The sequence below is a fragment of the Anolis carolinensis genome, chromosome 3 (genome assembly GCF_035594765.1).
Source record: "Anolis carolinensis isolate JA03-04 chromosome 3, rAnoCar3.1.pri, whole genome shotgun sequence".
Classification (NCBI taxonomy): Eukaryota; Metazoa; Chordata; class Lepidosauria; order Squamata; family Dactyloidae; genus Anolis; species Anolis carolinensis.
Window position 1 is genome coordinate 75,572,277 of NC_085843.1, and position 24,179 is coordinate 75,596,455.

General features: G+C 44.7%; 1 protein-coding gene across 1 annotated transcript; it reads left to right on the plus strand.

Moving 5' to 3' along the window:
* Positions 1-309: 309 nt before the first annotated feature.
* Positions 310-9,661, plus strand: olig2 (oligodendrocyte transcription factor 2). The gene is made up of 2 exons (XM_008121990.2): positions 310-425; positions 7,008-9,661. Exon 2 carries the CDS (start codon positions 7,027-7,029, stop codon positions 7,924-7,926), a length of 900 nt encoding a protein of 299 aa, XP_008120197.2. The 5' UTR covers positions 310-425; positions 7,008-7,026; the 3' UTR covers positions 7,927-9,661.
* Positions 9,662-24,179: the final 14,518 nt, after the last annotated feature.

The window sequence follows — 24,179 nt, forward strand, 5'->3', positions numbered from 1 at the left end:
GGGCGGGCTGGTGCGCTTTTGTGGCCCCCGAGTGTTTACATTGCGCAAGGGAAGCGCGAGGTGCCTACGGCCAGAGAGACCGGACAGAAGGGAGTCCCACTGCGCCCGCCTCCTCCTCGCGCTCCCAGCCAATCACGGAAGAGAGCGAGGTCCCAACATTGGCTGGAAGCGCGAGGAGGCGGCGGGCGCAGTGGAGCCCTCTCGGGCGGGGGCGAGCTTCATTGAGCAAATTCTCCCCCTCTTCGCTCATTGGCTCATCCCGCTGTCCAGCACGAGCACCGCGTTTGGCGCCCGGCTCTGCTATAAAAACGCCCGCGAGGCTCGAAAAGGCGCTTCTTGATTAAGCTGAGCGGTTGGATCAGCGGCGTTAAGGCAACGGGGCTGGACCGGAGAGAGACACAGAGAGGCCCCCTTCGCCAGCAGCTGTAAGTGAGCCGTCCCTGTCCTTCCACCTTTGGTAAACTCCCTGGGATTGGAAGCCGTAGGTGGCTTTTCTTGGGCGGGGAAGGGGGGCAGTGAGAGGAGAAGCGGAGAAGACGGGCCCTTTGGACTTCGGAGTGGAGCATTTCTCCAGGAAATAAACTCTTCGGAAAAGTTTCTCCTCGGTTTCTTAAAAGGGAGGGGATTCCCTTGAATTTGCAAATAAGCTGTGACCCAGGAAGAAGGAATGAAACATGAGCTGGATCTACACTGCCACATTATGCCGAAAGGTCTCTAAACTGATCATTTAATGCCGTTTCACATGGCAGTGTAAATCCAGGCTTTGCTTCTTTGCACAAGTCAAGGACGAGTGCGTTACAGTAGAGTCGCACTTATCCAACATAAACGGGCCGGCAGAACGTTGGATAAGCGAATATGTTGGACAATAAGGAGGGATTTAGGAAAAGCCTATTACACATAAAATTTTACAAATTAAGCACCAAAACATCATGTTTAACAACAAATTTGACAGGAAAAGTGGTTCAATAGGCAGTAATACTATCTAGTAATTACTGTATTTACGAATTTAGCACCAAATTATCACGATGTATTAAAAACATTGACTACAAAAATGCGTTGGATAATCCAGAACGTTGGATAAGTGAGACTCTACTGTATTTAAATTACGCAGCCCAACAACAACAAAAATTGCATTGGGAAGACCGCATCAGCTCTAGTTTCTTGGAGATGGTTTTCTGTGGGCGTGCAGATGGACCTCAGAACAGTTCAGCTTGGATCCGCTTTAAATCCACTTTAGGGAGGGGGCTTTAAACAGCTCATCCAGACTGGTCCTTGGGCCTCACCAAACTTCAAACCCCAGAATTCTGCAGGAGGCAGAAACCGGATTTAAAGTGGATTCATGCTCTAGTGCAGGCAGGGGCAAACTTCGACCCTTCGGGTGTTTTGGACGTCAACTCCCACTATTCCTAACAGCCGGTAGGGCTGAAGTTTGTCCCTGCCTGCTCTAGTGTGTTGAGGCAGTAAGACTGGTAGATGTATTGTCGAAGGCTTTCATAGCCAGAATCACTGGGTTGCTGTGAGTTTTCCAGGCTGTATGGCTATGTTCTAGAAGCACTCTCTCCTGACGTTTCGTCCGCATCTATGGCAGGCATCCTCAGAAGTTGTGAGGTCTGTTGGAAACTAGACAAGTGGGGTTTATATATCTGTGGAAGGTCCAGGATAGAACTCTTGTCTGTGTGAGTGCTGCAATTAATCACTTTGATTAGCATTGAAAAGCGTTATAGCTTCCAGGCCTGGCTGTTTCGTGCCTGGGGGATCCTTTGTTGGAAGGTTTTAGCTGGCTCTGATTGCTTCATGTCTGGAATTCCTCTGTCTTCTGAGCGTTGTTCTTTCTTGACTGCCCTGATTTTATAGTTTTTTTTTAATACTGGTAGCCAGATTTCATGGTTTCCTCCTTTCTGTTGAAATTGTCCACATGCTTGTGGATTTCAATTCCTTCTCTGTGTAGTCTGACATGGTGGTTGTTAGAGTGGTCCAGCATTTCTGTGTTCTCAAGAATACTGTGGCTATCAGTCAATAAAGAGCAACACTCTGAAGACATTGGAATTCAAGACATGAAACAATCAAGGGCAGCTAACACCTTGCAAAGGATTCCCCCAGGCAGAAAACAGCCAGGCCTTGAAGCTGCAATGCTTTTCAATGCTCCTCAAGGCATTCACACTTGCCTCAAACAGACAAGAGTTCTTTCTCCCACCCTGGACATTATTCCACAGATATATAAACCCCACTTGCCTAGTTTCCAACAGACCTCACAACCTCTGAGGATGCCTGCCATAGATGTGGGTGAAACGTCAGGAGGGAATGCTTCTGGAACAGGGCCACACAGCCCGGAAAACTCACAACAACCCACTGGTAGATGTATCTCAAAAACTAGAGCAGAGAGGGGGAAACAGGTGCCATTTTTAGAATGAGCGGGTCAGATAGACGCAGAAACAGGGCTGTCCTTTGAGGCACCAACCTGTGTGTTGGCCAGTGTGTGATTCCCAGACGGTTCAAGCTTGCCTTTGAAAGAGATCTCCGGGAGTTGTGTGCACTCTTTTCCTCCCGAGGAGTATTTCGCACGGAATAAACTTCAGGCGGATTTTGATTATTTCTGGGCAAACTCCCTGAGCCATGGCTGCCTTCGTGTGACCCCTCGGTGGTCCACTTTCGACACAGCTTCTCAATGGGGCTCAGCGAAAGGGAGCCGCGGAGAACCCCCTTTAGAAGAGAAGTTTGAGAAACCACAAAGCATCAGCAGGTGCCGCCAGCCTATGTTCTTTCTGGGTTGAGAGCCAGCAAAGAGCCCCAGATCTCAATGCTTTCTTAGGGACTTTATTTATTTTTAAGTGGAGTCTTTTATGATGAAACTTGGGGCAACTGAGAGCCCTTCCACACAGCCATATCACTCAGAATATCAAGGCCAAAAAATAAAAAAAAATCCCACAATATCTGCTTTGAACTGGGTTATCTGAGTCCACACTGCCATATATCCCAGTTCGAAGCAGATCATGTGGGATTTTATTCAGCGGTGTGGAAGGGGCCGAAGGAGGGGAACATTCTCTGAGATGTAAACAGGCAGAGGAGAAAAGCGAATCCCAAGGGAGACCCTCCTGAAAGTCCACGCTTGGATTCTTCCTGCACAACACGCTTCTGGTATTCATAATTTAATAGAAAGTGTGTCTGTGTTTGCCATATCACTCAGTTTGAACTGCATTATATGGTCAAGGCAGATCCGTATAATGCAATTCCAACTATATTGTATGGCAATGTAGATCCAGACCCAGTTTTCTTTTGAGTTTTAGTCCAAGTTTCCTGACAGGTGTGGGATAACAAACGGCCGAGGATCTGCCCGGAGTTCCCGAAAGGCCTGCCCAGCGCCCACTCTTCCAACTCCGTTTCTGGGAAGAACTGGGCTTAACTGCTTCTGGCTTGGCTCCTGTTTAGGACGCAGCCCTTCCCGCTCTTGATCCCTTTTCTTTCCTGACGTCTTTCAACCAAACGGCTTCAAACTCTCCCTGAGAGAGCTCCAAAAGACCTAAGAAAAGCATTGGAGAAACTTTCGATCCTCTGGAATAAATTAAGGGTGTTGATTTTTATGTATTTTTAAAGAAACTGAGCCACCATACTGTGACAAATCAATACACCGGCCTTCATCCCAAACCACATCTGATTGTGTTTCAGATCCCAAGGCCCCATCGATGTGTTAGGGAAAGCTACCCTGAAATATAGCAGACAGGGCTGTAGCCAAGGGGGTGGGGGTGGGGGTTCAACCCCCCCCCCGATTTTTTTTAGGTTTTAAAAAAACCTGGTTTACTTATGAATGGTTAACCAAATCCCCATGAATGTCCAGTGAAGTTTATAGATGGAGCCTGATTTCTAAATTATTTTGCGTTACGAAACTACTCTTCATGATTCGCAAAAAAAGTTTCAAAACGCCCCGGAATTTTTTTTCTGGCTACCGCCCTGAGCAGAGCATCCAAAAATCAAACAAAATTCAAAACGTTGATCATTCAGCTCATTAGGCAGTGAGGTGCCCTGTCCAATCTTAAAGCATCACAATACGGTTTATTTACAATAATAATGAATTACTGCATTTCTTAATAATCAAGAACTGGTCTGAGCTACTCTTAACACCCTTCTCCTCTAAGGTTTCAAGAGAGGGGAAAATCATCCATCCCTACGTTTCTCTGGCACACACGCAGAGAGAGATCTCTCACAGCACACAGTATATTTGTTGTAATGTTTTACTATTGTCTGATGTTGATGTTGTCTGATTAATATGTTGGGTTACTGTGAGTTTTCTGGGCTGTATGGTCCTGTTTCAGACAATTTCAACGGAAAGGAGGAAACCATGAAAATGAACAAAATCTGACTACCAGTATTTAAAAAAAACTGAAATCAGGACAGTAAATAAAGAACAACGCTCAGAAGACGGGAATTCCAGACAGGAAACGATCAGAGCCAGCTAAAACCTCCAAACAAATGAATCAGCCAGGCGTTGAAGCTGCAAGGCTTTTCAATGCTAATCAAAGTGATTAATCAAAGTGATTAAGAAAGAACAGACAAGAGTTCTTTCTCCCACCCTGGACCTTCCACAAATATATAAACCCCACTTGACTAGTTTCCAACAGACCACACAACCTCTGAGGATGATTGCCATAAATGTGGGCGAAACGTCAGGAGGGAATGCTTCTGGAACATGACCATACAGTCCGGGCCATGAAAGCCTTCGACAACACACATAGCACATTCTCTCTATACTAAGATGTAAGAAACAGAGGCCAAAGTCAATCATGTAGCAGAAAAGTATCAGTTCTACACACCAGAAGGAGAGCAGAAACAGAGAGGAGAAATAGGTACCTTCCCAACTGCCACCCAAGACACGTAGGGAAAATGAAACTTTTAGCCCAGTGGTTCTCAACCTGGCGTCCCCAGATGTTTTGGCCTTCAACTTCCAGAAATCCTAACAGCTGGTAAACTAGCTGGGGTTTCTGGGAATTGCAGTAGAGGAGGTAGTTGCCTGAGCCTATGCTAAGCTAAGTAAACCTTTCCACATTGAGGACTTGAGACTTGGGCAGTGTGGGGTTGAATCTCAACACTACTCTGACCATTTAAATGAGTTTAAAGGTGGCTTTAAGCTTCTGAATCATACAAGCAGTGATATTTATTTTCTTCCATACTAATTTGAAACGGAATTCAGTGGTCAGTGTAGATGGGGCCATGCCCTTGGGAGCGTGTTTGTAGATGAACACTATGACCTCTTCTCATTGTGAGCAAAGTATAGAAACTGGTAGTTATACTCTAGCAGACTTCAGTGTGTGTCTATGGAGGAAACTTCTGGCGTGTCGTGAGTGTGGGCAAAGTATAAGGACGGGGAGTTATTGAGCAGCCCATGCTCTAGAATACATGGCGGAGTTGTTTTGATTTCCCTAAAAATCGATGCCAGGATCCGGTGGGCCATGATCCAGAGCCACACCTGATTGGGACCAACGGGGTTTCCATTTCCAGGCCCGGCTTCCTCTTGGGGCGCCTTCAACCACACAAGAAACACCTCTCAAGAGGGGAAATGGATAGAGCAATAGCCAGGGTTTAGAAAGTTCCGATAGGGAGAAACCTCTCCCCGGCTTACCCTCTCAAGCCATGTGTCCTGCTCCCATTTGTCACATTTAGAGTAGACTAATATCTTTCTGGGTCCCACTTCTTCCCAAGTTTCCAGGCCCCTTCCTGGAGTTTTCCACTCCTTTGTTCTGCTCTGAATGAGCTCAGCCTACCCTGTGCATAGGAGCCTAGTTTTTTTTTTCTTCTTCTATCAACCTCCTAAACAAAACTTTGGCAACTTTAGCTACTGTTTGTTTACTCCTTAAGTGTGGCATCTCCTCGTTCCTTTGATAGGCGCATTATTTCTGCTCATATTCCCCACCCGAATGACGCTCCTTGCCTGTTGTTTCTTCTCCTTCCTTTGTCGAATACTTCTATTGGCATAAGTGGGTTTAATCATTGGTTTTCATGTTGAGTTTAGAATGTTTTTAACTGGTTGGTTTGAATGTATATGTTTACAGTACTTCATTCGTATGTATTTTGTACGGCATGGAATCGTTGCCCACTGTAAGCCGCTGAGTCCCCTTGGGGTGAGAAGGGTGGGGCATACATACACTATTGCAAGGAAATAAATAAGTAACATTTCTATTTCTTCTATTTTTTTCTATTTTTCCTCCTATTTCTCCCCCTTCCTATTTCGCCTTTTCTCCTCCTCTTTTTTTCTCCTCCTCTTCTTCCTTCCATTACTACTTCTTCTCCTTCTTTTATTCTCCTCCTCATTCTTTTTCCTCTTCTTTTCCTCCTCTCCTCCTCCTCTTTTCTTCTTCCTTCTATTTCTCCTCCTATTTCTTCTCTTCCTCCTCTTCCTTCTTCTATTTCTCCTCCTCCTCCTCCTCCTTCTCCGTCTTTTTTCCTCCTCCTCTTTCTATTTCTTTTCCTTCTTTTTCTTCTTCTATTTCTCCTCCTCCTCCTCTTCCTTCTTCTATTTCTTCTCCTCTTCCTATTTCTTCTCCTCTTCCTATTTCTTCTCCCTCTTCCTCCTCCTTGTACTACTTCTCTTCCATTTTTTCGTTTTCTTCTATTTCTTCTCCTTTTTCTTTTTTCATTTCTCCTGCTCCTCCTCTTCATCCTTCTACTTCTCTTCCTCTTCTTCCTATTTCTTCCTCTTCTTCTCCCCCTCTTCTTCTACTTCTCCTCTTCCTTCTTCTATTTCTCCTCCTTCGCGCGTCTTCTATTTCTTCTTCTCTTTCTTTTCTTCCTTCTCCTCCTCCTTTTTTTCTCTTCTTTTTCTCCTCCTCTTTCTTCTCCTTCTCCTTTTCCTTCTTCTACTTCTCCTCTTCCTTCTATTTCTCCTCTCCTTCCCATTTCTTTCTCTTCCTCCTCCTCCTCCTCTTTCTTCTTCCTCTTTCTTCTCCTTCTCCTCTCCCTTCATCTATTTCTCCTCCTCTCCTTTTTCCTCCCATTTCTTTCCTCCTCCTCCCTCGCAGGCCTTCCCGGCGGGCCAGCATGGACTCGGACGCGAGCCTGGTCTCGAGCCGCCCTTCCTCGGCGGAGCCGGACGAGCTCTTCCTCTCGGCGGCGCGGAGCAAGGGCGGCGGCGGCGTCGGGGGCGCCGGGGTGGGCCTGGGGGGCTTCTCCTCCTCTTCCTCGGGGGCGGCGGTGTCCAGCTCGACCCCCAGCGAGTCCTCCTTGGAGCTAAGCGCCGCCGGAGTGGTGATGGTGGACAAGCTGGCCTTCAAGTCGCCCTCCTCCTCTTCCTCCTCTTCCTCTTCCTCCTCCTCCTCTTCCTCCTCCAAGAAGGACAAGAAGCAGATGACGGAGCCGGAGCTGCAGCAGCTGCGCCTCAAGATCAACAGCCGGGAGCGGAAGCGCATGCACGACCTCAACATCGCCATGGACGGCCTGCGGGAGGTGATGCCTTACGCCCACGGGCCCTCGGTGCGCAAGCTCTCCAAGATCGCCACGCTGCTCCTGGCGAGGAACTACATCCTCATGCTCACCAACTCCCTCGAGGAGATGAAGCGCCTCCTCAGCGAGATCTACGGAGGCGGCCACCACGCCGCAGCAGCCGCCGCAGCCGCCGCCGCCGCTTTCCACCCGGCCTCCGCGGCCGCAGGGTGTCCGGGAGGCATGGTGGGCCACGCGGCGCCCTTGCCGGGACACCCGGTCGCGCACCACCCGCTCCTGCCTCCCGCCGCCGCCTCCCTTCCCGCCGTCGGCGCCCTTCGCCCGGGACACGGCCTCCTCAAGGCGCCCTCCGCCGCCGCCGCCTCGGCCCCCTTGGGCAGCGGGTTCCAGCACTGGGGCGGCATGCCTTGCCCCTGCAGCATGTGCCAGGTGCCCGCCCCCGCCCACCACCACCACGGCCCCGCCGGGCTGCCCAGACTCACCAGCGACGCCAAATGAGCCAGGGGGGCAGGCACAAGGGCCGCCATCCTCGCCAGGACTTCCCAGTTTGGAGCCATCCACTCCAGAGAACCCCCGGCGCTTCTCTCGCTTCCCTTCGGACTGTCTTGACTTTGTAAATGCTGCCCCCCCCCCTATTGGCGGGCCTTGTGTGCCATTTGGTCAGAAGGAAATCCAGGCTCCTTGGGGACCTTTTTGCCTTTCGTTCCCCCCTTTTGATCCTTCTAGGTGCCGGATATGGGGACCCAACACACACACATACCGAGCCCAGTCCTTCACAGGTCCTATAACACAGGCATGGGCAAACTTGGGCGCTCCAGGTGTTTTGGACTCCAACTCCCACCATTCCTCACAGCCTCAGGCCCCTTCCTTTTCCCCCTCAGCCGCTTAAGCGCTTAAGCGGCTGAGGGGGAAAAGGAAAGGGCCTGAGGCTGTGAGGAATGGTGGGAGTTGGAGTCCAAAACCCCTGGAGCGCCCAAGTTTGCCTATGCTTGGCCTAGAGTTAGGATTCAGTCGGAAAGTATTAAAAGGAAACTCCAGTGGTTTCAGAGGTTTGGGACTCCACTCCAGGCGCTCCCCACCTGGCTCCCAAGTAGCAGCATCGTCTTGAGACTCGTCCACAGCGACCCCCTTGCCAGATTCAAACCGGTATTGAACGAAGTGGTTTCTCTGTGTTGGACATAGATGACAACATGGGAAATCCTGGCCCGGACAATGAAGACACAAACCACAGAGCACTGATGCGTATTAAGGGCTTTCTTTCTCACAGTGTGTGGCTTGGCCACGGAAGTTTGAAACTGCATTAAATGGTCAGTGTAGGAGGTGGCCGTGGAAGCCAAGCAAGGGCCCTGACCCAGGCACCATAACATTAGGAAGAACCTCCTGAGAGAGAGAGCTATTCTGCAGTTGGTTACTTTCTCTGGGGGTTTTCAAGCGGAGGCTGAATGGCCATCCCTCGGGAGTGCTTTAATTGGGCAGAACGGGGTTGGACTGGATGGCCCTTCCAATTCTAGTTCTCAATGACAAATAGGGCACTGGGTGTGCTGTGAGTTCTCCGGGCTGTATGGCCATGTTCCAGAAGTATTCTCTCCTGAAGTTTCGCCCACATCTATGGCAGCCATCCTCGGAGGTTGTGAGGTCTGTTTGTTGGAAACTGGGAAGGCGGGATTTATATATGTCCAGGGCGGGAGAAAGAACTCTTGTCTATTTAAGGCAGGTGTGAATGTTGCAATTGGCCAGCTTGATTAGCATTGACTAGCCTTGCAGCATCAAAGCCTGGCTGCTTCCTGCCTGGGGGAATCCTTTGTTGGGAGGTGTTCTTCTAATGCGCCCCAGACTTTCCCTCTGCTTCCTGGCTCCTCCGTCAACCCCTTCCTGGGACTCCAGACCCTTTTTTTCCTTCCTCCCCCATCCATAATCCTTCCTCCCTTTCCCTTTCTGCCCTTACCTGATGGCCCGCTCCTGCTGCAGTCTTCCTCTCTCCCTTCCTTTCCGAATAACCTCTGTTTCCTTCCCTTCCTCCTCCTCCTCCTCCTCCTCCTCCTCCTCCTACTCCTCCTCGCGCTGTCACCTTCGAGAGATTTTTTATCACTTGTTTATTTTTATAAATATATATATAAAAATAAAGAAATGGAAAAAGTTGCTAAATAATATTTATTGTTTGGTTGCAAAAAAGAAAGGAAATGGAGTCACTGTTTACGTTTTAAAGTAATAATTAAAAAGGAATTGAAGTATTGCGGTGGTTTTCTGCTCGTTCCTTTTGTAGAAGGGCGCGGGTCTAAAGCGGGAAAGAAAGAAAGAGAAGAAAGGGGGAAGAGAGAAAAACTCAATGGAGGCAAGAAAATACTTGGGGAGAGATACTGAGGTCCCCAATCCGCCCTCTGCTTCCATCGAGGTACACACAGTGAAAAGTCCCCTTCACTCCAATAGATTTTGTTTTTGTGCTGCCGAAAGCTTTCATGGCCGGAATCACTGGGTTGCTGTGAGTTTTCCGGGCTGTATGGCCATGTTCTCTCCTCACGTTTCGCCCACTTCTATGGCAGGCATCCTCAGAGGTTGAGGGATCTGTTGGAAACTAGGCAAGGGAGGTTTATATATCAGTGGAAGGTCCAAGGTGGGAGAAAGAACTCTTGTCTGCTGGAGGCAAGTATGAATGTTGAAATTAATCGCCTTGATTAGCATTAAATAGCCTTGCAAGCTTCAAAGCCTGGCTGATTCCTGCCTGAGGGAATGCTTTGTTGGGAGGCTTTAGCTGGCAAATGTAGGGCCCCAGAACTCCACAGCAGCCTGAGTCTATGAGGATTTCCATAGAGAGCTTCGCCTCCTTGAGTTCAATTGGATCATTCCGCAGGTTTAGGATCCGAGCTTGATTCAACCAAACCTTTCTTCACTCCAAATATCACCCTAAACCCGGCAGTCTTAAAACCATGTAAAATCCAGATTATCTGTTTCGAACTGGATTGTGGCAGTGTAGACTCATATAATCCAGTTCAAAGCAGATAATGTGGATGATCTGCTTTAATAATCTGGATTATATGGCAGTGTACAAGGGTCCAATAAAATCCGGAAAAGTGATAAACAATTTAAACCCTGGGCTGCTGTGAGCTTTCCGGGCTGTATGGCCAAGCTTGGAGAAGAGAATGATGCTGGGAAAAATGGAAGGAAAAAGGAAAAAGGGCTGACCAAGGGCAAGATGGATGGATGGTATCCTTGAAATGACTGGCTTGTCTATGAAGGAGCTCTGGCGTGGGCTGGTCCATGAGGTCACGAAAAGTCGGATGCGACGGAACGAATAAACAACAAATGACCATGTTCCAGAAGCATTATCTCCTGACGTTTCGCCCACATCTATGGCAGGCATCCTCAGAGATTGTGAGGTCTGCTGGAAACTAGGCAAGTGAGGTTTATATATCTGCGGAATGCCCAGGGTGGGAGAAAGAACTCTTGTCTTTTTAAAGCAAGCGTAAATGTTGCAATTGGCCAGCTTGATTAGCATTGAATAGTCTTTCAGCTTCAAACCTGGCTGTTTCCTGCCTGGGGGAATCCTTTGTTGGGAGGTGTTAGCTGGTCCCGATTTTCCGTTTGAAAGCATGACGAAATGGCCATCTACGGATGGGAAAAGCAAACCTTCTCCTGTTGTAAAATACATAGGAGGTGCCCATTTGAAGAAGGATTTCAAAATAATAAAAGTCTTGTAGCCGTTTACCCGAGGATTGAATTCAATGGCACTTACTTCTGAGGCAGATAATCCTAAAGTGCCATCCCAAACACACCTTATTACCTGGAGATGAAGTCCCAACTGGCCTGAATGCGGCGGAATGGCTTCAAAACCTCTATGTGAATGAGGCGGGGTCTGCACTGCTATAGAATGCAGTTCGAACTGCGGTGTAGAACCATAGAATGCCCTCTGAACTGGATTCTATGGCAGTGTAGATACACTCAAAGTTCTTGGGCTCCAGCGTGGGAATAATAAAACGAAAGGGCGGTGTATCAACTGTCATGGCACAATGCTATGGAATAATGGGAGTTGTAGTTTTACTGGGTCTTTAGCCTTGTCTGCCAAAGAGGGCTGGTGCCTCATAAAACTACAACGCCCATGACTCCATTGCACGAGCCAAAGTGGGGCCAAACGGCATTAATTCTACAGTTAGGGGTTTAGCACAGGCATGGGCAAACTTGGGCCTTCCCTCCAGGTGTTTTGGACTTCAACTCCCACAGGCTGTTAGGGATTGTGGGATTTGAAGTCCAAAACACCTGGAGGGCCCAGGTTTGCCCATGCCTGGGTTAGCAGGATATCTGCGAGTAGGATTGATTGAAGTCTTTCTTGGGGGCCTCTGAAGTCTAATGGTCGTTAGAGGAACTGATCTGCCACCCTCTGAGCATGCGCAAATTCTGGTTTCCTTCCATAGCCGCCCTCAAGGTTTCCCAAATCCCAGAAAAGGCGCGGTTTCCAGGTAAACGTAAGCTTCAGCACCTGGCACTTTGGAAACCGAACCCTGTAGGTCACGTTTCCACGTGGAAGGGCTCCGAGTTCAAATCCCCGGGTTTGACGAGTAGGAAAAGCCTTCGAAATGTTTTGCACCTGAAACAGGAGATAAATAAACTATTCACACAGGAACTGTCTGCTAGCAGCTAAACAGTGTCTTAGGAAAAGCCTTCTGCGGAATCCACACCACCAAATAATGCAGTTTGAACTGCTTTTTATAGCCAGCGTAGACCAGGCAGGGGCAAAGTTCAGCCCTCCAAGTGTTTTGGACTTCAACTCCCACAATCCCTGGCCTCAGGTCCCTTCCTTTTCCCTCTCAGCCACTTAAACTCAGGGCGACCCAGTGATTCTGGCCATGAAAGCCTTCTACAACACATCAAAGCAGATAATCTGGGTTTTATATGACAGTGTAGAAGAGGCCGATATTATTGATTGTTTTGAACTGTAGTCACTCACAGATTCAGCACCTTGGACAATTCTTTTAAATTAAATCAAATTGTACTAAGGCCCCTTCTACATTGCCATATAAAATTCAGATTATCTGCTTTGAACTGGATTATATGGCAGTGTCATATAATCCAGTTCAAAGGAGATAATGTAGGTCATCTGCTTTGATAATCTGGATTATATGGCAGTGTAGAAAGGGCCTAAGACCATGGATCAATTTGTAGCTGGTACAACTAGTGGCATCTATATCAACTGGGAGATAATCCAGTTGTACTAGCTACAGATTCAATGGCAGTGATAGCATTACCTGTTGAACCTCTGCCTGTAACACAGCAATCCTGTCTCCCAGTTCATTTTATCATCATGAGTCCCCTCTATTTACTCAAATCATTTCAAAAGTCACTGTGGTTTCTACCTTAGCTCTGAAAGTTGTTTGAATGCATGTCCCAGCATCCCTCCCTATTGGCCATACTAGCTGAGGCTGCCTAGGACTGGAGTCCAACAACATCTGGGAGATACGTCCCACACATCTCTGAAAGCAATCAAAACAACATAGAAACTTCTTTGATTAGACGAGAGGACTGAGAACCTGAGCCCTTCCACACTGCTCATGGTTTCATTTTAAATGCCACAGATAATTCTAGGAAATCCTGGGATTAACAGTTTGGTGATGCACTAGAGTTCTCTAGTTGAGGATTATAAAACAACACTCTTTAAACTTCAAATTCCAGAGAAATCCAGGGTGTACTGGCCGGGATGGGAGGGCAGTTGAAACTCTCTTAAAAGCTAGGCTAAAGACTGGGCTTTGGACAAAGATGTCTCGATGCAGGGCAGTTCCACCCTATCATCAACCCTATGTTGTTCCCATATGTTAACCTGATGGCTTAGCACGATGAGCATCCCAGAGGGACCAGTTTATTATATTTGCTGTAGATGCTGCCTTTAAATTGGATTGTCTAATGTTACAGAATTAGAGGTAATGAGGCCATCCATATGCTTCACTTTGCACCAGGCTAGCTTTAATTGTCTCTTCTCCTGCATATCAGCTACAAAAGGATCCATGTCCTTGCACATTTTTCTTGTGCATAGGGTTGGGATTTATGCAATCTTCCAAATGTTCTTGTGTAACACCTCCTAGCAGCCCCAGCTGGTTTAGCCCATGGGGACGAATGCTGGGACTTATTGTCCAATGAGATCTAGAGAATTACATGATTCCCAGTCCTGCTTCAGCTGCTGTGGAGCAGGCAATACATTAATTAACTGAAAATTCAGAATTCTACCCCGATTTCATTTTCCCTCGACTTTACTTTAAATATAAATGCTCATCTAAATTAAAGCAAGTATGTGACTTTCAACATAAATATGAGCGCCACCATTTTAGAGTCAAGTGCTTATCCCAAGATATGTGTGTATAGTTATATTTTTTAAAATGTTGAAAGCTGTTAATGCATATGGAAATGTATTGGGATTTCACGCATTGATTAAACTGATATGGCTTAAAAAACATAATTACTTCTAATCAGTCCAAATCTTCTTGTGGTTTTCTAAAGAGTAGTAAGGAGACATCACAAAGTGAACCAGGCACAGCATATGTGGGTGGGATAGAACCTAAAAGATGGTTATCAAAAGGCAAAAATAGCCGGGAAGGGAATAACAGATCAATTCTTAAATGGATCTAATGCAGTGGTTCTCAGGCTGTGGGTCCTCAGGTGTTTTGGCTTACAACTCCCAGAATTCCAAGCCAGTTTGCCAGCTGTTAGGATTTCTAGGAACTGAAGGCCAAAACATCTGGGGACCACAGGTTAAAAACCACTGATATAAGGAAACAATAAAATATTTGCTTCCTGAGCTAAGATGTGCACCACAGGCTCTTGAACTCCTCTCTTTAGGACAGCATAAAGAGATGGAGAAAAAGTGATGGGCTGATCTACTTACCCAAGACAACAAGGCAAGATTTAGCTTCACTAAAGGTCTGATATTCAGAAATACGGATGCATTCCTCTCTGAAAAGACAGACATGACAGAAAGTGGTTTAGAAGCATCCTATTCTGACAGAATGCCTATCTAGCTTATTTTAGATCAGAAATGTTATACCAGCATGGTGTGTTTTTTTATTCAGGAACACTGCTATTACACTATTGGTATGAACTACGTAACAGCCATAACTATGGAGGAGATGCTTGGTTTCTTGCCTTATATCTCCTGTCAGCCCATTTTATCCTTTTTCCGTTTCCACTCAGATCACAGATGTTGTCCAACCAGAAGAAAGGCATTTATTTTGTAAGGTTCATAGAAACAATTCTCCTCCATTCAGGAAACAGGGCAACTCCAGGCATAAAACAATCAGAGTCAGCTAACACCTCCCAACAAAGGATTCCCCCAAGCAGGAGGCAGCCAGGCTTTGAAGCTGAAAGGCCATTCAATGCTAATCAAGATGGCCAATTGCAACATTCACACTGGTCTCCAACAGACAAGAGTTATTTTTCCCATTCTGGACATTCCACAGATATATAAACCTTCCTTGCTTAGTTTTCCAACAGACCTCACAACCTCTGAGGATGCCTGCCATAGATGTGGGTGAAATGTCAGAAGAGAATGCTGCTGGAACATGGCCATACAGCCCAGAAAACTCACAGCAACCCAATTGTCATCCAATTAGAATCTTAGAAATGACATTACATACCAGGATCTCTCGACTTTTGACTGTTTTTCATCCGTTTAGAGCAGACATCTGATTGCATTGGTTGGCATCCTTTAACATGGCACCTTTATTTCCTTATAGGTCAATCTGCTGTTGAGACTAGCTCGTAGTTATTTATAGTTAGGCTGTGTTATGCCCAGAACTAGTTAATGCCCATGCTCTCAATAGCTCAGATGCATTCCATAACACATAAAGTGTTCTGCTTTATATTGTTATGCTTTATAAGGAACACTACATTTATGAGTCTTAAATTTCTCAAACTGTAAGCAAAATCAGCATCTATCCTGCATCTAGCTCACTTCCCTGGTGGTAAAATCCGCATCACAGTCCAAAACATGTCTATTAAGAAGTAGGCCTCACTGAATTTCATGGACCTTATTCCCAGTTAAGGATATTTAGAACAGCCACCTTGTTATCAGTGAGCTACAGAAAATAATCTTCATCTTTGGTCTTCAGATCCCATTTTTAAACAGGATTGTCATGAGAAAACAGAATAAATAGCCTCAGGCATAACTTGGCTAGGTCAAAGCTCCTAAACAGAAAATCTGTTGCACATTTATTTTTACACAAGCATATCTCCATTGCTCTGGAAGTTGCCAGCCTGTCAAAGATGAAAGATTCTTTGAGGGGAAATAGGTAGGATAGTGGAGGACTACTGGGACCTGCAGCGTCTACAGAGTTTCCCTTTCTATGACTATGACTTATTTAACCTGGAACTGCCTGCTAAAACACAAATCAATACAGAGCTGAGAACTGTTGTCCAAACCAAGACCTTCTTCAAGTTTGGTGTAAATGTGTTTCTGATATCACATCAATTATAGTGTTTGTTCCATGTGAATATTCTTACTGATGGAATGGGTTGGAGGTGGCTCACTCTGGGCTTTATCTTTATTTATGATTAATGAATGGGGGATCAAAGAAGAAAGGGCTAGTCTCATTGTTAATTCTGCTGCATGTATTCAACATAGTCTAATATTTAGGTAAAGCAGGGTGTTAATGTGCTAATGCAACCCAGGCCACAACAGATGGTTGCAAGAATACATAGGCAGCAGGCGGTAGGAAGGGGGAAGGAAGCAGCAGAGTTTCCAGTTTCAAATGAGTCAATCAAGCTGGCACTTTCCCTCTATCAAAGGGGACTCTGGCTGCCCCGGGGGAAGCCTAGCCATGTCATTGCATTCATGTGTCCGCATAACTTCCGGATGATTATAGGAGGGGAACAGGTTTGGCAAGGTGGGATGGCAACCAAAGGCCAGTTCTCTTCTCATTGAGGAGGTTGTTGGCTCACATTTATTGACATGGGTATTTGGGAATCTGTACCATCAATTTAAAATCTCTTAAAGTCAATGATAAGGCTGCAGCCTGTTACAAAGACCTCATTTTGATTAATAGAATTGGACTGCAATATTTATTTCATTAAAAGAATCAGATATTGCAGGAGTTTGGTTGCTGTGAGTTTTCCAGGCTCTATGGCCATGTTCCAAAAGCATTCTCTCCTGACATTTCCTTAGCTCTGAATATAACCCACCAAAAAAGAAAGGGATATAATTTATGTATCATATTTTCTCTCCTTTTTCCTCTCAAAAGAGAAGGAATGGGAAACTACTCAACTTTCCAGATATGTTGGACTACAACTTCAGGTAGTGCTAATTTAAGAGACAGTGGTGAAGAATACTGGTATCTAAAATTCAACAACATGCCCAATTCCCAATTTTGGGGTACGAAAATTATGTGTGCTGGGAAGGCTTTGTCATCTTCCAACTGATCACTACCTTGTACTGCATTTTCTGTTTATATGTATTGCATAGCCAATACTATGAAATTGTGGAAGATATCATTCCCAAAATCTGGAAAGCTGAAGCTTTTCTCCTAGAATCATAGAATCATAGAATAGTAGAGTTGGAAGAGACCACATGGGCCATCTAGTCCAACCCCCTGCTAAGAAGCAGGAAATCGCATTCAAAGCACCCCCGACAGATGGCCATCCAGCCTCTGCTTAAAAGCCTCCAAGGAAGGAGCCTCCACCACGGCCCCGGGGAGAGAGTTCCACTGTCGAACAGCTCTCACAGTGAGGAAGTTCTTCCTGATGTTCAGGTGGAATCTCCTTTCCTGTAGTTTGAAGCCATTGTTCCGTGTCCTAGTCTGCAGGGCAGCAGAAAACAAGCTTGCTCCCTCTTCCCTATGACTTCCCATCACATATTTGTACATGGCTATCATGTCTCCTCTCAGCCTTCTCTTCTGCAGGCTAAACATGCCCAGCTCTTTAAGCCGCTCCTCATAGGGCTTGTTCTCCAGACCCTTAATCATTTTAGTCGCCCTCCTCTGGACGCTTTCCAGCTTGTCAACATCTCCCTTCAACTGTGGTGCCCAGTTTAGCTCCTCCTGAGCTAAAGAAAATTTGGGGAAACCAAGACGGGGATGGGGGTGGCAAAGTGCAGGAATCTGTTTCAAAGCCACTGATAATCCTTAGAAAAGTCAGTAGAGGGTTTCTTTAGATACTTAATAAAATATTGGGAGATTTCTGAAAATCTGGATATGATAACAATTTAACTGTGAAATATCAACTGTCTGCTGCCTAGCCAGAACTCTCATTGAAAGTGTTTGTCATGTCCAACCTCCCAAGGGGTTTGTGTTTGTATTTCCTATCTGATAGTACAGGGAAACATTGTCTTTAACTCATTCTGTCACAATTTCCCTTATCAGCCCCCCTCCTGTGTCTATAAGCCTATCAATCACCTTCTCTTGACAGGATCACTTTCATCTCCTACATCCAGGGCTAGAATTTCTCTCCAGTTGACAAATACCATGCCATCTCCAGAATCCACAGCCTCTTCAGTTCTGGACTCAGCCTTCCCAAACCTCTAAGTGATTTGGACTATAATTCCTAACACCCTCTGCCAATACACCTGTTAGATGCAGAGTTCAGGTTTGTAGCAGAAGAATCCAGTTGGGAAAGATTGCTCTAAAGTTAATAGTATGGGTTTAAAAACTCATCTTTGCTATTCTTTTTAAAAATACTTGGTAGCTTTGCACATATCTGCAGTTAGGATTTCCAGATCTGAAAGCCCAGCATCAAGTTTCTGTTCATCATATCCAGTCTCCAGAAAGAGAAATCTCAGGTCAAAAGCATTGCTTTGAAAACTATGTGTGTGCATTTAAATTTGTTGTTTTTATTTAAATGGCATAATTTGTGCAAATGTTGTTGATTGCCCTAAGTCCCTACTGGTGAGAAGGGCAGGGTAGAAATGGTGTAAATAAATAAATAAATAAATAAACAGAACAAGGGGTCACCCTCAGATCTCAGGTTTTGGTGCTACACACTCAGCACTTGAGATGATCGTGACTTCAGCCCTGGAAGTTTCACCAGCTGATCTTTACAAAATTACACTGCTGTTCAAAGCAGAGGGATGAATCAAAGTATTTTCCCCCATCCATCCATGTATCCTCCTCCCCTTTTTACTAGCTAATTCCTGCTTCTAGCAACATTATATGGCACAGAAAGGGCACTTAAATGGACCCTTATATTTCACAAACTTAGAATCGTTATTACATTAACTGAGCTGAAGATTTCTTCTTGTCTAAACTATTAGCAAAACCATTCTTTAGCATGGAAAAGGTACAATTTTACAACTCTGTTTTTCCCAGATTTATTCACAGGTGTCCCCAGATAATCTGCATGTTCTTGGATAATAAAAAGGAACCTGAAAAATTCCTCTTTGGGAGATTCTGTGAGTTGTCAACAAAAAAGGTTCCGTTTCCAAACTCTGTGTGGATTTGTAAATCCTTTCTTCACTAGCTGGCATTCCCAGAACTCTTTCCATGTTCTTCCTGTCACATTTATAAGGCAATTTGTTAATGTTGGGAAGTTATTATCAAAACTAAACAAAATGTTGAACAGTATTCACTGGGTAGAGCTAGTCCCATTATGAATTATATACCTACCTTCCACATAATTGGTAATGATTAGAAGCCTACAAGAAAAAAGAGATGGAAGGTTCAATTCAAACAGGGAGTCAACGCTGGATGTCATAGAGCTAAACACCCAAAGTGCTCTGTCTGGGATGGCAAATTTTTCACTTTAGATTTCTCCCACATTCACATTTTTAACATAAAACAGAATCTCAAATGTCTCTCTCTTTTAAAATTCAAGTCTAACATAATTGTCACTTATCCTTAATCTGGGCCATGCTGAGACCTGACAGGCAGATCTTAATGGCATCCAATCTAGAATGACTTTCCATGTAAAAAGTCAGCCAACTGTAGGCTTTGTTAATGAACTTTGGTGAGTATTTCAGTCCCTTGGTGATTTCTCAGATAGACAGGTAGTAGATACAATATGAGATGGATGGATGGATAGATAGATAGATAGATAGCAGTCTAATTTGAATTTTTCAAAAGCAATACTTTGATATGTTCAAAGTGCTAATGAAAAAGATAGTTGAATGTTTATTAATCCACAGTTATAATTCCTCCCATGTTCCCCTGAGTTATGATCCTTTTACATCATGTGTGAATATTGGTATCTGAGAGTAGGCTTTTCCCTAAGTGTTTGTTTCTGCTCGCCCCATGCCTTGCTCTTCAGACAGATAGACATAAATGTCAAAGTTTCTATTCCATGCCTCTCTCCCCACTCATTCCCTTTCTTGGATTTATCTTTGGAAGTTTTGTTCTGCCATTTATCTTCACTTGTTCGAGATGTCTTGACAAACTCTTGAGAATTAATTTCCCATCAGCTTTTTGCCTTCCCTTTTTGAGCTGTCAGGTCAGAACTTGCCATATGCATTTGAAGGGGCGATCCGGATGGGCCACCCAGCCCCATTGTCCCTTCCCATGCATGTCCGGACCTCAGCAGGGAGCCTCTGGGGAGACCTCGGACACTCAGACTATATTCCTAAACAGACCTCAGCTTCCCAGCCATCATCAATCATTGTATTCCCCTGCCAAAACCAATACAATTGGATCAGGCCCAATGCACAAGAGTGCTCCTTGAAAGTAAGAAGTGTGCCTTTGAGTTTAATATATTCCCTGGCTTCATCCTAGTAGAACGGAAGGAAATCCATCAATGTCACAAGACATTACCAGACAGCAGATTGATCACAGTGTTGGAATTGTATGAGAGTTTTACAGATGCAAAAGCAATGGTTCCATTCTTATTCTGAGTAAAACGTATATCTTGAATTGATAGTCACATCCTTTGATTGGATTACAAAGCTTTGGTCACATTCTACTCACTAATCAGGAGAATAGGAGGTTGTCAGTTCATTTCATGGAATTTTAGTCTAATCCATTACCTGCCTTCAATCTAACTGGCCATTGATGGAATTGATGGGTCAAACATTTGAAAATAATGATGGAAAGGACTTCTGTGGTGAATGCAACACCTGAATCAAAGTGTACCTGCAAAGTCTCTGCCAAAATGATAAGCACAGTTGTCAGTTTACATTTTAATACATAATTTCAAGGATTCCTTATGTTGATTCAGCTGCTGTGAGTGTGTATATTAACGTAATGAGTTTTTTTTTATTTATAGGTACTATTTTTACTACAGATGTTTCAGGGATTCATTCAAATACAGGTTGAACCGTTTAATGTTGGTGGAGAAGCATGTGGTCATGTATAAGCAAAGAAAGAAAGCAAGAACCATGGTAAATTATGACTGTTCTAATAGTAAGACTTAATATTTGCTGTCTCTCCGAAATTATGTTAGAATAAGATTGGAAAGGAGAAATGTGCTGAGCTACAGCATGCACAAGGTTGACACATATTGCTGTCAGCATACTCCAGCTGTCATGCATTGCCCACAAAAACCACTTGGCATGTATAGTGCAACATATACCTGCTCAGATCCATGACCAGCTCATATGGCCAATGCAGTCTGCAGGGAGAGAAGACATGGACACCCTTGGAGACGGGTGGCAACAAAATTGTCTCCCAAATGTTGTTGGATTCTAATCTTAATCAAGTCTCAGCACCAAGGCCAAAAGCCAGAAAGGATAAGAATTGTACTCCAACAGCAACCTGAGATCCACAATTTCCACCACACATATTTTGCACAGTGTTACACTTTCTTCTCTCTCTTTTCTAGTCACCCGGGCTTTAATTTCATACTAGTGGGTCGCACTAGGAGATATTAGAGTTTGCCAATTAGTCCAGCAAGCCACTCCTGCAGTGGAGCGAGATCAACCTGGTAGCTTTCAACTTGGGGATCTACTTGTATATCCATGGAATATGGGAGGAGAAGAGCCCTGATAGAGCTTCTGTCCCTTCCCATGCATGTCCGGACCCCAGCAGGGAGCCCCTGGGGAGACCTCGGACTCTGAGACTATATTCCTAAACAGACCTCAGCTTCCCAGCCATCATCAATCATCCCAGAAGCCCCATGGACATTAACTTGAGGGCTGTTATAGCTTCAAGCCTCAGCCATGGACATGGTGATGGAGTAAAGTAGTTCTGTAGTCTGTAGATTCAATCAGAGTCCACACCAGTATTGGCCATGGAACACTCTTGGTGATCGTGTACTTGGTACCTTTTCATTCATAGTTTAGCTAGTAGACATACAGAGGTAGAGGGACCAACTTCCACTCACTATGTATTAACAGACTGCTCTGCCCATAAGTAGGCAGTGGTCACTGAAATCCAACTTGTTCAGTTTGTGGGCTTGCACTGTGGCCTTTAATACCTCTCTCACACTGTTCCTGAGGGTCTGCTCCCAAGTTTTCTGTGGAAAGTAAAACATAGGCGTGCAAGAAGATGAGGGAAATCAATGCTGAGTGCCTTCTCCCCGCTCTTCCAGTGGAAGTAATTAGCTGGAAAGACTCCCATGTATTGTAGGGGTTTTTTTTCCAGGCAATTCTTTAGCAATTGACCTTGCAAGTTGCAGAAGGGGCTTTTAATGTAGGGCTTCAAATAATCTCTCAATTTATGGAGAACCCATTAATTTCACAGGTTTTTTTAAAGGCAGGGGACATTCAGAGGTGACTTGTCTTTGCCTTCCTCTGGATATAGCCTAAAGCACCTGGTATTCCCTGGTGGCCGCCCATCAAAGTACTAATCAGGTCTGATCCTACTTAGCTACTTCAATCAAACAGGATTTGATCTCTTCATGGTATTTAGAAAGCTAGGGGGATGTATTTTTCTTTACCATTTTAAAAAAGGGTTAAAAATTATAGGCTTGTGCTCATTCATTTCATTGTTTTATTTTACTCAAAGTTATTTTGAACTCGCATTCATCACAAGGGCAGATCAGGCACCAAGTCAATCAAACACATTTTTAAAAACCCATAGAGCTTTCATATGCGTATTCACACTCGCTCACAAACGCACACATATGTGTTCCTCTTCTTATTTTCAGACAAAAGACCCTAAAGATGTAAGCAAACAATTAACCACTTCCCATTTAGCCTTGAGTGTAATAAGCATTTTTTAAATAAGGACCATTTGCTTGCGGATTTAAATGTTGAGACGTTATTGTTCCCGATTATGGGAAGCCAGCCTTAATTTATTTTTGTCCTGTCAGCAAGAGTGTGACAATGTCTTGTTTGAAAATGCCCCGGGTATAAGCTATCATTGTGTAACTTAATTGAATATGCTGCATGACAGTGTGAGGGACATATGTCTATTCAGTATAACAAACGCTGGGAGGCTGCTCCAGGCTTCTGCACGGCCGGCATAAAGGGAGAGCAAGTGTGCGCTCTCCCAAGGACCTGTGGCCCCAAGCAGCTTGAGCACAATCCAGCAGTATTCACCGATTAGTTACAGTTTATTAACAGCCCATACATTTCTCATCTGCTCCTCGGACTTGTTAGGCACATCACCTGCGACTGCAAGAGGTAATTTTGAAAAGCACATTGATCTCAGAAAAGGCATTCTTTGTCATAACAATAGATTTCATTTGAGTTAGTCTTAGTGATATTCACGTATTTAAGATGAACCAAACCATTCTCTGAGCTATTTTTATTAGACAAAAGCAAAAAGTAATATTTCTCATTGTAATGTTTTTCTTTAATGAACATGAGACCAAAGCCAACTATGGGAAAATCTGGAACCGTAAGACTTCCAAGAGAAGCAACATGACTAGTAGTTTGAGTGTTGGCCTATGGGACCTTCCACACAGCCATATAACCCAGAATATCAAGGTAGAAAATCCCACAATATCTTGTTTTGAACCGGGTTATCTGAGTCCACATTACCATATATTCCAGTTCAAAGCAGAAAATGTGGCATTTTATTCAGCTGTGTGGAAGGGGCCTATGACTATGAAGATCAGGTTTTGAATCTCTGTTCAGAAATGGAAACTCACTGTGTTACTTCAAGCAATAACACTTTCTCAGTCTCTGACCTTTTGACACAGCCATATAACCCAGAATATCAAGGCAGAAAATCCCACAATATCTGCTTTGAACTGGGTTATCGTAGGCCCCTTACACACAGTTGAATAAAATGACATTTTCTGCTTTGAACTGGAATATATGGCAGTGTGGTTCTCAACCTCTGGGTCCCCAGGTGTTTTGGCCTACAACTCCTAGAAATCCCAGCCAGTTTACCAGCTGTTAGGATTTATGGGGGCCAAAACATTTGGGGACCCACAGGTTGAAAACCACTGTGGTAGCGGATCCCAAATAGAACAAACCTATAAAATCATTGGGTGTTGACTCATCATTTAAGAATAAATTCCATGGACCAACTGGAATAGAATTAAATTCAATGTATAAATGATGACATTAAAGTGCAAATGTGGCAAAGACATGTCAGCCATCAGCTCAGGAATATGGCTGGAATGGGTTTAAAATTAAATAAATCAGCATAAGGTTTCATACAAAATAACCAGCTAAGTATATGGCACATCGCATGTACCCATGAGACAGACACCCATTGTTTCACTTACCTGCATCTGACAAAATATATAATCTCTAGGAATTTTCTAGATCCTCCAGCATGGCTCTATGGTAACTTCTAGTGGAAAACGTTCTTTGCAGTAGGCTTCTCTATTATACACAGCTTCCTGCTTTCATCGTAAGTTCAAAAACATACCTCTTGCAGATATGAAAATTGTACTATAGTGTTCAGAATAACTGACCATTTAATGCATTATATAGTCACTGTAGATGGGGTCTGAGTCTCAGG

What these genes read in the sequence shown, in the direction of transcription:
- olig2 (XM_008121990.2), top strand. Translation starts at nt 7,027, where the DNA reads ATGGACTCGGACGCGAGCCTGGTCTCGAGCCGCCCTTCCTCGGCGGAG.